General features: G+C 61.7%; 1 protein-coding gene across 2 annotated transcripts; it reads left to right on the top strand.

Annotated features, from left to right (window-relative positions):
• Window positions 1-1,056: 1,056 nt before the first annotated feature.
• Window positions 1,057-7,208, top strand: HS3ST6 (heparan sulfate-glucosamine 3-sulfotransferase 6). Of its 2 annotated transcripts, none has more exons than XM_042239956.1 (2): window positions 1,057-1,559; window positions 6,452-7,208. In XM_042239956.1, exons 1-2 carry the CDS (start codon window positions 1,177-1,179, stop codon window positions 7,065-7,067), a joined length of 999 nt encoding a protein of 332 aa, XP_042095890.1. In that variant the 5' UTR covers window positions 1,057-1,176; the 3' UTR covers window positions 7,068-7,208. The 2 variants fall into 2 exon arrangements, with proteins under 2 accessions (XP_042095890.1, XP_027817512.1); XM_027961711.2 differs by having other exon boundaries at window positions 1,057-1,589.
• Window positions 7,209-12,151: the final 4,943 nt, after the last annotated feature.

Genomic DNA, 12,151 nt, shown 5'->3' with positions numbered 1-12,151 from the left:
CCCTGCCCCGGGGGAAGTGCTCCAGGGGTGCTCTTAGGTCTGGATACCATTAGGCCCAGGAGCGGCCCATTAACCAGCAGAAGCTGGGGCGTTGGTCTCTGGGCACTGGCTGGGGGAAGCCTGGCCTCTTTGAGGAGTTTATGCCCACCTGCCCCAGCCCTGAGGCCAGGAAGGCTGGGGAACAGGCAAAGGGAGGACACAGGTTCCATTCTCTGTTTCCCGGGGGCTGGCTTGCCCTCTCCTGGCCCGGCCTTCCTTGTGCTGTGCTAGGGGCTCAGTGGGCCTGGGGGATCAGAAAACTCCCTGAGTGTCCAGTGCCCAGCAGGTCTCTACTGGGATGGGCCCTGAGTCTCCCTGCCCCTCAGAGGAAGCTCTCTCAAAGGACACCTGCTCCTTCTGGTTTCCCCAGCACAGATAGGTCTCCTGAATCCTTCACATCTCCAATATAGCCGCTTCACCAGCGTCAGAGATGGGTCACTGACATCCCAGAGGGACACCGGGGGACTAGGCTGCACATACAGACAGGTGGAAAGGCTCAGGAGACTGAGGTCTGAATTTCACTGGGCCTGTTTCCCCTGAGCATCTCTCCCAGACTTTAAAATGGTAATCAACTTGGCTAGTCCTCTCCAACCGCCCTGTCCGTGACCCTGGCTCAGGGCAATAGTAAACCGATTGTCAGCAAGGTGCGCCGGGTTCCCGCCGCAGACCTCCCACCTTCCGGGAGCCCCTCTGAGCACCAGGACCGGAACCGCGAGCCACCTTGACCCACTTGCTCCGCCCGCGCACCTGCCGCGCCGCCCGGGGCGGCGATCGGCCGTGTAGGAGCGGGTCCTTTGGACAGCAGCGCAGTCCTGTCACCGTCCTGCGGCCGCCGCAGCCGCATCCCGAGCGGGCTGGGGCCTGGGGTCTCCGAGAGGGCGTGTCAGGCTAGTCTCTGAGGCTCCGAGTCGCGCCCGGGGGTGCTGGCGCGTCCAGGGATGAGCAGCGGGCTAGGCGGGGCGGGGCCTCTGGGCGGGGCGGGGCCTCCCGCCCTCGCACAGGTCCCGCCCGGCTCGCAGAAGACCCGGCAGCAGGGCACAGAGCAGAAGCCCGGCGCCGGCGGGCTGCGCGCGGCCCTGGCGGGGATGTGCGCCCTCCTGCAGCCCGCGCTCGCAGGCCTGGGCGCGGTGCGGCCCCATGGCAGGTAGCGGCGGCCTGGCCGGCGGGGCCGGGGGCAGCCAGGGCACCGTGGGAGGGCCCGGAGCCGCGATTCGGGCGTCCCGTGCGCCTTTGCTGTTCGCCGCGCTGGTTCTCGGCGCCTACTGCCTCTGCGCCCTCCCTGGACGCTGCCCGCCGGCCGGCCGGGTCCCCGCGCCGGCCCCTGCGCGCGCCGAGCCGCCCCGCGCATCCCGCAGCCCCGGGGCGCCGGGTCTGCCCGTGGCCAGTGGCTCGGGTCGGCGGCGCTTCCCGCAGGCCCTCATCGTGGGCGTGAAGAAGGGCGGCACGCGCGCCCTGCTGGAGTTCCTGCGGCTGCACCCCGACATCCGCGCGCTCGGCTCGGAGCCCCACTTCTTCGACAGGTGCTACGAGCGCGGCCTCGCCTGGTACCGGTGAGCGCCCGGGCCCGTCGGCCCCATCGGTTTCCTGGCGGGTGCCTTCGGGAAACGGCGTGGTGCGCTCCAGGGGCCTCGCTGGGGACGCGGCGGGGCGAGGACTCCGGGTGTCTTCTGGGGCTGAGACCAACCTGCGTGCGGGTTGAGATTTGACTTCCTGCAGCGGATTTTATGGAAAAGAAGATGAGTGGCCGTGGGCTCCCAGAAACTTTGAAAACTCCGGGGAAAGCCTTGGCTAGGGGGTTAGAGTGTGATTCCGGCTGAGTAGTTTCGAGCCACTGGGGTCTGAGGCGCTTTGGAAATGTTTCGTGCTCAGTCGCACCTCTCTGCCGCATCACTCGGGGAAGGAAAGCCTGTCTAAACTCTGGTCAATTACCTTATGCAAGGGCCTCCCACTTCCTTGCAGCCTCCTAGAAGTATCTGTCACCCCATTCCCACTCCAAAATCCCTGATCCTGGAAAGAGGAATCCTTCTCCTCAGTCCTGGGGGTCTGGAGAAAGTCTGGTCTTTACAAAAGAGGAGGGTGCCTTTGAGTCAGTGTCCAGGGATGGGAACTGGGACCCCAACTTCATGTCATGGGGCTCTGTAGCCGCCCTCACTCCCACCCGGTATGGCCTTTGTGGGGAGGAGGAATGAGGGGGGCACCAGCCCCCACTGAAGTAGCCTGTCCTGGTGGCTGATCGAACACTGGCCCCTCCCTGCGGAGTGAGTGAGGCCCGGCCTTCGGTGTCCTATACTTTTCCTTGGGAAAATGAGAGCTTACAGATGGAGAGTGAGTCACCCCACTCCCTGTGGCACCCACCTCATCCCCGAGCCCCAACCTAGCCCCTAAGGGCCAGCGAGGACCCTGCCCACAGTCACCTGGTGAACAAGCAGCGAGTGGGGGGTGGCAGGACCCAGACTCTTGACCTCCATGTTTACCAGGCTTTCTGTACCCAGACTCCACCCTGCTTCCATCCCCTTTTAACCTTTGCTTTTTGCATCAGAATCACTCAAGGATTTGCAGGGTTCCCACTGAGAACTGAGGGTCTGGCTCCTGAACTCTGAAGGATGGCTGCGTTTAGGGGTCTGGGAAGTTGTGTGGTGATGGGGGAGGTGGGTCCATCCTTGGACCCGAGTGTCTGAATCCCTGCGTTCTCGGCCACTGCCCACTCTGACAGTGCTCCAGCGTCCCAGAACATCCTTCATTTACCACTTCTGTGCACAGGAGGAAGAGGGAGAGGGGAGGGAGGAGGGGAAGGGGAAGGTGGGGGAGGACACACTGGTAACCAAAGTGCAAACCTTAGAGCTCGGCCTGGATAGGCTAACGAGGGAGGGGCTGCCAGGGGTGTCTAGAGCTGGGTTTAGACCTAAAAGTGTTCTCAAAGAGCTGGGGATCTTGAGACCCCCATCCAGACGGGCCCTCCCTGGGCACACACTCCAGCTTTGGGGGACTGGTCTGGGGAGCCTAAGGGGCCTGAGAGGAAGCCAGCTGGATCCAGACTCCGGGTCAGGTCTTCAGCTCTAGGGAGGGGTTCTTGGGTCCCTGGCATCCCTGAGGCCCGAGATGAGGGGCGGGGTGATTCTTGTCTGTTTAAGTGGTGGAGGAAGAGTCCTTCCTTCGCCCAGCCTCTGTAGGGGAAGGGCGGCACCGTCCCTCCTGTCCCTCTAATCCAGAGCTGTCCCTTGGGGCTGGCTAGCGCTGACCTCTCACTGCTGGTGCAGGCCTGCACTTCTGCGGGACATGTGTCCACATACCCTCCAAGGGACGTGCCGACACGTGCACAGCTGGGCTTGGTGTTGCTCACAGATATCTGTGTCCCTGAACCTGACTGTCCTTCCAGCCAACCGTGTGTGTGCAGTGAGCCTCTGTAATCCCACCCCTGCTTAAGTCTCCCTAGCTGCAAAGAGGATGCCCAACCCCCGGTCAGGTCTGCTCTCAGGACCCTGGACCCAGCCTCCAGGGCTCTTTCTGGGCGGTGGTTTGGAGCAGTGAGCAGAGGAGTGGCTAGTGCCCCGGTTGAGTTTTGGGGACACTCATTCCTTCTGGACTGTGACCAGGCGGTGTCTTGGGCCCTTCCTTTGGCCTCGGCAAGCGTCCTGGGCTGCTCAAAGCTGACCTTGGCCAAATCAGTCCCCCTCCCTGGGCCTCATCTCTTCCCTCAGGCTCTTGAGAGTCCTCCTCCTTGGGGACTGAGCCCCTCAAGTGTCTCACACAGCCCTTGTTCATCCATTCGCTGACTCACTGATCACCTTCTGTCTGGCAGAGGCTGGGGCCACACAAACACCCCCAAATCTCAGTTCAGCAGGAGTGCCCTGTCTGGGGGCAAGTGGGGACTGTACTCTGACTGTGGCATTTTGGAAAAGCAGACAGACCAGGAGGGGTGCAGGTCTGGGAACCCCCTTGACTCCTGGTACTGTCCTGTCTCACATGGGAACCCTAGCTGGTTCCTGATGAGTCCCAGGGCCCTCGGGAAGGGGCCCAGGGGAGGTGTGAGACATGGAGGAGGGGCGCTGAGGTGGAGGGAGACTGAGACAGAGAGGGGTCCGGGGAAGAGGGGGAGCTGAGGCGGGCATGGATGGCCCCCCAAGGCAGAGGGGCATCCTGAGGCAAAGACAGAGGGGGGGAGTCACTCAAGCTGGATGGAAGCCACAGGGAAATGCAGACCAGATGAGCAGGGAGCCCGCGTTGGGGAGCAGCCCGTCAGATGTTGGCCGTGGGGGGTCAGAGTCCTGCCCCTCTCATCCTCTCCCCCTTCTCCCCCGCCCCCCAGGAGTCCCCATCCCCACCTTCCTTCCTGCCCGCCTGCCTGGGGGTCTGGCTTCTGAGGCCCATGGTGGGGGCAAGTCATTGATCCCAAAGATCTTAGCTTTCCAAGCTGCTGTGTGGCAAGAGTGGGCACCCCACCCCATCCCATCCCTCTTCCACGGTGGGGTACCTTCCTCTTCCTTGGAGAGAAAGCAGCAATGGGCACTAAGGCCCATCTGTCTCCCTGGCTTCTTTGCAGCCCCTCCCCCGAGGCGTGAGGGGGTGGGGCTGGCTGCTCAGAATTGGGCGGCCTGTCTAGGGACCGAGAGAGGGTGCTCCTGGGGTCACCAGGCACCTGGGGAGGAAGCAGATGGGAAGGGGTATCAGTCGGTGAGGAGGGGTCTGGAGTGGTCAGGGCTGGTTCCCTCCCTGCGGGGGGTGCTGACTTCTGGTGGGGTCTGTGGACACTGGCTTCTGTCTGTGGGTCTCAGGGTCGAGGTCCAGTGTGGGGAACACCCCTCCTTCTGGCCTCCCTCTTGTGGGAAGAGGGGTTCCCTGAGCTGGCCATCCCAGGCTGCAGCCCTGGACCCGGCCCTGGGCCTTGTCCCCACCACCCGTCTCTTTGAACTCACCCTGCAGTCCCCACCTGCATTCCGGGCTGACACCCGCCTCCCAGCAGCTGCAACACAGGGGTGGGGTGGGAGCCCATGCCCTCCCTAGCACTTCCTGCTCCGTCTCTGAACCTCAGTGTGCCTGTCTATAGATGGGGCAGTGACTGGTGTGGTCACTCCTGGGACGTGGGGGAGCAGAATTGTCCCCCATGACTTCTGTAGACTGGCTCTGCCCAGGGCTTTATTTCAAGGGATGGGGGCAGCTCCCGAGCCAAACAGGGGTGTCGGGGGAGAGGCAGGACCCCCGGGACACCCACATGCACGTTCTCCACTCCTGACATCAGCATCCTCCAAGCTGGTACCCCAACTCATGTGTCTCTCCACCCGGCAGAGCAGAAGAATGGCCTGCCTCCCGGGGCCGAGTCTGGGGTCGCTAGGCTGGTTGAGACCTCAGTCCTGTCCTGTGTGCCACCCTCCTGCGGGGGCCAGTCCTAGGGGCTGCCCGCGGGGACAGAGCAGCTCTGTCAGAGAAGTGGGCAGAGACCCCCCCGCCTCTGGAGCGCAGGTCCCAGCCTCTGCCTCTGTTGACCTAGTTCCCTGCCCTCCCTCGGAGCTGTTTGCTCAGCTGGCCCCACCGCTGCACCCTGCCCCACCCCACCCAGCTCTACCAGGTTGGCAGGGTGGCCTCGGGACGCTGCCAGGGCGGGGTGCTGGGAGGGCTTCTCCATGGCTGGGGTGGTCAGGGCGCTGTCACCTGCCCTGGGATAGGATCAGTGCCCCCCAGCCCTGGGCCAGAGAGAGGGGACTGCTGAGAAGGCTGCATGCAGCCCTGCGCTCTGGGTTCCCAGAGGGGTCTGGGCAGCCCTAGTGGCTGAGATGGGTCCTCAGGCCGCCTCACTAACTTCTGCAGTGTCTTGGGCTGGGCTGTGGCTTTCGGCTTTCTGGGGGGTGGGGAGCAGGTTGGGGAGAATTAGCAGGGCTGCCTTCAGAGGCGGGGAGGGGCGATGCGGGGGAGTGATGGAGAGGAAGGCGGGACACCCTTTGCTGGGGACATTGGTCAATAACTAATGACCTAATTCAGGGGACGCCATGAGCCACTTAATGAGAGTGTGACGAGGGTAATTACAGTGCAGGGGCCTACGGGGGTAGGGGGGACAGGTGGAGCCTTGTGGGTGGTAGGCCTGGGGCCCTTGGCCTCATGAGCGCCAGGTCTGGGGTGAGAGGCACCCGTGTCAGGGTTGGGGTGCAGCTGAGCCCTGTGGGGGTGTGAGCAGCCTTGCAGGATGGGCCCCACTTCCAGCCTGAGCTGAGGCTGAGCACCCTCATGGCCCACACCCCAGGCTGCCCATGCAGGCACTTTGGATGGGTGGGCCTGGCAGGGTGGGCAAAGGGGAGGCTCAGCGACCTTGTAGGTTTGGGGCTCCGCTGGCGGGGGCGGTTAGTCCTGGCCCTGGGGCAGATCTAGTGTGGGAGGAGGGCCAGCACTCATTCATGCCTCCTCTCCACACTCCGTCACGCAGGAGCCTGATGCCCCGCACCCTGGACGGGCAGATCACCCTGGAGAAGACCCCCAGCTACTTCGTGACACGGGAGGCTCCACGCCGCATCCACAGCATGTCCCCAGCCACCAAGCTGATCGTGGTCGTGCGGAACCCCGTGACCCGCGCCATCTCCGACTACGCGCAGACCCTCTCCAAGACCCCGGGCCTGCCCAGCTTTGGCGCCCTGGCCTTCCGCCGCGGCCTGGGCCCCGTGGACACGGCCTGGAGCGCCGTGCGCATTGGGCTGTACGCGCAGCACCTGGACAACTGGCTGCGCCACTTCCCGCTGTCCCGCTTCCTCTTCGTCAGCGGCGAGCGCCTGGTCAGTGACCCCGCTGGGGAGCTGGGCCGTGTGCAGGACTTCCTGGGCCTCAAGCGGGTCGTCACAGACAAGCACTTCTACTTCAACGCCACCAAGGGCTTCCCCTGCCTCAAGAAGGCGCAGGGCAGCGGCCGGCCGCACTGCCTGGGCAAGTCCAAGGGCCGGCCACACCCTCGCGTGCCCGAGGCCGTGGTCCAGCGCCTGCGAGCCTTCTACCGGCCCTTCAACCGCAAGTTCTACCAGATGACTGGCCAGGACTTCGGCTGGGACTGATGGGGCCTGGGCCCACACCCTGTCTGCCGACGCTCAGTGACCTTAATTCATGCCCATCACCCGGCCAGAGCAGACCCTGGGCACACGCTGGGCAGAGAGAAATATTTACAAAATAAAGTTGACATCTGTGTTCTTCTAGGAGCCCTTGAGGGTTGGAGGGTAGGGCTGGAGGTGCCACCTCCTGGAGGTAGAAGTGGAAAGTGAAAGTTGCTCAGTTGTGTCTGACTCTTTGGGACCCCATAGACTGTAGCCCATCAGGCTCCTCTGTCCATAGGCTTCTCCAGGCAAGAATATTTGAGTGAGTTGCCATTCCTTTCTCCAGGGGATCTTCCCGACCCAGGGGTTGAACCTGGGTTTCCTGCATTGCAAGCAGAGTCTTGACCATCTAAGTCACCAGGTCAGACCCTCTGGGATAGGGGACAATCATACCGGCTAACGTGACCGGAGACCATCCATACCAGGAGTGGACAGAAACCCGATCCTTACCCATCCCTTGAGGTGGGCAGTGAGCTTGGCTGCCTGTCACAAGCGAGCAACTTAGGCTCAGAGAGGTTAGGGGCCCGGTCGGTGACACACAGCTCTGCCCTGGTGGCTCTGGAGACCACGCTCAGGCTCTCTTCTCAGCCCTGGGAGGCCGAGCTGGGCCGTCCCCTGTTCCAGGTGGGGAAGCAGAGGCACCAGCTTGCCCACCTGAGCTGAGTCTGTGCGGCTCTCCAGGCTCATCTCCCAGCTCACTCTGTGCCCCTATGCCCAGTGGACACCTGTTCCTGAAAACCTGGTGGACTCTCCAGACAGTGGGTGCGGGGGACTCCTGTGTGCAGAGTGGTTCTTCTGACAGCCTCCAGGCAGCTCCCTGCACAGCCCTGCATCACCCCCCAGGCTCTGACCATCACAGGCCCCACCCACCAGACTCTGCAGGGCACGCCCACTCCCCCGGCCCTCTGAGCCCCACTTCTGTGGTGTTTATCCAACTTCTTCCCCTGAGGATGGGCAAGCAAGAATGCCCAGCTGCAGCCCAGCTGCCAGCTCGACTCTTAACCAGGGTAGGCCAGACTGGGGCAGGCTGGGGTGCCCAGTCCATCTGTCTTCCCCCAGAAACCCAGGGCCCCCTCAGTAATGATTTTCACCTGCTCCTGGCCATAGTGCTGTCTGCCAGGTGCCCACCAGCTGTCCTGACTGTGATCTCCTGGACCCCTTAGGCCCAGGCCTGGCACACCCTGGCCCAGTCCTTGGGTCCGTGTCAAATGGCCAGGCTGGGCCAGGGCTGGTGGAAACATGGTGGCAGACGTGGGTGGATGTGGACATGCCCACAGCCCCATTCCCCCAGAGTCAGACTCCTGATCTGGGTGTGGGGGAGGGCTGGCTTGTCACAATGGTGAGGAGGGGTGACACCCTGCTCTGGAATCCTGCTGGGTGCGGAGCACCGGCCTTGGCAGCTCTGCCTCACTCCCCAGTCTCCCAGTTAGGGCTGGCACGGGGCAAGAGGGGAGGCAGACAGCCCTGACCACTGGCCCTGTGGCCAGCCTGGACCTTGCATGTTTCTTCTCCCAGGACATACCCTTGTGCAGACTTTCACCACCTCCTGAGTGGACGGCTCCAGGGGCACCTCTTCTGTTTTCCTGCGATGAGCACTCTGCACACATGGCAGCCAGAGGGGCATCTTCAGAGTAACCCAGATGCTATTATTTTAAAACCCTCCAATCTCCCCACCCTCTTGCTTCTAGAATGAAGGCCAGATGCTTGACTGAAGCTCTTAAGGCCCTCCGAGGCGTGTCCCTCTGCCTGGTCTCTGTCCTTCGCTAGCTAGCCTCCGGGCTTCTCCCTGTTGGCTCCTCCCACCCACCAGGACCTTGCCTGCCTCAGAGCCTTTGCATGTGCTGTTCCCCCTGCTGGGGATGCTGTTCCCTGCAGAAGGTGTCAACTGAGAGGGAGGCAGCTCTAGGCCCCGCAGCTGAACTCTCAGCTGGCTCATTTCTCCCGAGAGGTGCTTAGAATTCCTTTCACGAGCCTGCCACGTGACCCCCTTCTCCTTCCCGAAGCCTCCTGGATGTAGAGCTGGTGGGGGCCCTAGCTTCTCTGATCTGGGGGCCAGGCCCCACTCAGCAGGCAGTCTGGGAGCAGTGAGGAGAAAGGTGGACAGGCTTGCTCTGCTCAACCTTCTGCCCGTGGAGACCAGGCTGAAGGGCCAGCGTCCGGCACCCAGTACCCAGCTGGGCCTCAGGAGGCCCTGAGGGGAGCGTGGGGGTCTCCCGGCTGTGCATGGGGGCAGGGCTCCACGGGAGAGCCTCCGGCCTTTAATTAAAGCCCCTGAATTTCTTTCCCAGCTGTTCAGTGGGTTTTCCATGTTGGAATGTTCCAGATGGAGTGAGCAATGCTGATTCAATTACCCTCTTCCTGTTCCTCCCAGTGGAGAAGGGGATGGGGGTGGGGTGGGGCTGGGGGCTCTTCACAGCCCTGGGTGTCCGGGAGGGGCTTGGAGCTGTCTGGGGAGGTGGCTGCTTCAAACTTGGGGGTGCTTTACCCCAAGTCCTTCTAGCCATGGTTGGTACTGGTTCCAGCGGCACGAGGACAGTGTTCTCCACTCTGAGCCTTATAGGCACTGGAGAGCCCGAGCAGACCCTGAGGGCCTGAGTGGCCCCTGTATCAGCCTGGAGACCCAGATCCAGCCTTCCCATTGACCCCCAAATCCTTTTCTGTCGTGCGTCCTAATTCTAGATGAGGGGAGGAGCCCCTCAGTCCTGGCAACTTTTTTTTAAAATATTTATTTATTTGGCTGCATTGGCTCTTTAGTTGTGGCGTGTGAACTGTTAGTTGGGGCACGCGGGATCTAGTTCTCCCACCAGGGAACGAACCCAGGGCCCCTGCCTTGGGTGCACAGGGTCTTAACCACTGAACCACCAGGGAGGTTCTAAGTGCTGGCAGTTTGACTCTCATCCTCCTGCCATCTGTGGGGCCCCTTGTGTTCCTGCCCGGGGCTCTCTGGCTCTGAAGTCGCTTTTTCTCTTTCCTGCGTGTCCACCTTATGCTCCCTGAGGAGAGGGACCACCTTCCAAAGTAACAGGAAAAGCGCAGGGGCGGGGGCAGCAGGTGCCTCGAGTGGGCGGCAGACAGGGGAGGTCAGGAGATGGAGGGCTGGGTAAGGAAACTGCCTGTGGGACAAGCCCTCCGTGGGTACAGGAGAGTGGAAAACAAGTGTGCAAATAAACTGCTGTTGTACAGCAGTGTTCATGGCTGCTCTCTTCTCAAGGGCCAAAGGGTAGAATCAACTCGTGTTCATTAATGAGTGAAAGAATAAACAAACTGTGGTCCACCCATAAGACAGAATACTATTCCACCATAAAAAAGGGTGAAGTAGTGATAAACCAACAACATTGGCACACTTGGAAAAATCTCAGTGAAGGAAGACAGTCGCAAAGGGTCACATAGCTTATGACTGCATGCATAGGACGTTTCCAGAACAGCAAGTCCATACACGGAGACAGGAAACAGACCAATGGTTTCTAGGGGCTCAGAGACTGGGGCAGGGCCTGGGGGTGAGCACTTAATGGGCTGTACAACCCCGGCTCTGCTGTCGGGGAGGTGCCCTGTCCCCAGCCACATGTCCCCTATCTGCGCCCCCAGCCCTCAGCTGAGATGGGGCCCTCCACAGATCTCTCTTCTCCAGCCGCCTGGTCCCCGAATGCTCAGCCTAGCTCTCCATTCCCGGGAGTTGCCTGGCTGGCCTAGGTTCCTCTCCTTGCCCCTCGGGCAGCGAGCTGTGGTGAGTGAGGGACTCACCTGCCTGTCTCCTGCCTCTCAGCTACGCTGTCTTGTGCTGCCTGCTGTCCAATGTCTGAAAAGCATGATTTTGCAGGGTTTTGTCCCGTTTTTCAGTTGTTTCAGGCAGAAGGGTAAATTCAGCCCCTGTTACTCTATCTCGGTCGGAAGCAGAGACTTTCATGTCAGAGAGAAAGACGCGACTGTGTCATCCTGAAGAAAGAGACCAAACAGCCCTGGCCGGGCTCTGGACCTGCTGTTACCGTGAATGGGACACGTCCCCTCCGAGGATCCCAGGATGGGCAGGAGTGGCTCCCAACGGACTTTCTGGGGCAAGTCTGACCACTTTGGCCCACTCTGGGACTGGCCGGAGGCATGTGCCCACCACGGTGCCCACGGTCACTCACCCGTCCCTCCTGCCTGCTCCGTCCGCATCTAAGACGCAAGGAGGGTCCTGACACCTAGAGGGGAAGGAGCCTTTGGGTCACGCCGCCCCTGTGGGGGGAGGAAGGAGGGAGACGTGGGCTCCCTGGGCCTCTGAGGGGCCAGCGTGCACAGGCCTTGCCATCAGAGAGTCCAGCTCCAGGATGGGCCCACGCAGACTGGTGTCATGGGAGGTGGCTTTGAGTCCACACACCTTGTTATCAGTTGCACTGAGCTGTGTGTGGCCCTTGACTGTCTCTGCAGGCTCAGGGGGCCATTGAGGGCCTTGTGGGGCCAGCACCACCTGGAAGCAGGGCGTGGTTCTGAGTAAGACATGCCTACGGAAGGGGCTGTCAGGTGGAGGGGCTCCAGGTTCTGGGAAGAGGGTCTTGGGGCTTCTTGTTCAAGATGTGGGGTGAGGGGCTGATGCTGGCTGGAGATGCACTGTCTAACACACTGGGGGGCGCGTCTGGCCCCCGTGGGCACGCTCTGCTCCTTAGAGTCTCGGGGACTATGTCACCTCTGGGGTCCCTGGTGCTTCCGAAGGTCAGAGGGGTCCTCCCAACCTCGACTTGGCTCCAGAAGCCGCCTGCAGATTGTCCTTTCCTCTGACTTCCGCCTGGCGGTGGACATCTCGGACCTGCAATCAGATCCAGAGGTCCAGGCTGCAGACCAGCTGTCTCAGATTGTGCCCTTGGGGTTTTCATTCATGGAGGTGAATGGACTGGGTGATGACACAGAGAGCCCAATGCCATTAAAAGAACTTCTATTCATTTATTTATTTTTGGCCGTGCTGTGCTGGCCTGTGGGATCCTGTCTTCCCTGATAAGGATGGAACCCATGCCCCTTGCAGTGGAAACATGGAGTCTTAGCCACTGGACTGCTAGAGGAGTTCCATCAAAGAA

This window comes from Ovis aries, chromosome 24 (assembly GCF_016772045.2).
Source record: "Ovis aries strain OAR_USU_Benz2616 breed Rambouillet chromosome 24, ARS-UI_Ramb_v3.0, whole genome shotgun sequence".
NCBI classification, from domain to species: domain Eukaryota; kingdom Metazoa; phylum Chordata; class Mammalia; order Artiodactyla; family Bovidae; genus Ovis; species Ovis aries.
Note: the sequence above shows the minus strand (reverse complement) of the source record. Positions and strands in the feature narration are given on the sequence as shown.

Excerpts from the sequence above, each read along its gene's own strand:
- HS3ST6 (XM_027961711.2), top strand. The coding sequence starts at position 1,177 with ATGGCAGGTAGCGGCGGCCTGGCCGGCGGGGCCGGGGGCAGCCAGGGC. Across the intron at positions 1,590-6,451 it reads CGCGGCCTCGCCTGGTACCG|GAGCCTGATGCCCCGCACCC; the intron begins GTGAGCGCCCGG and ends TCCGTCACGCAG.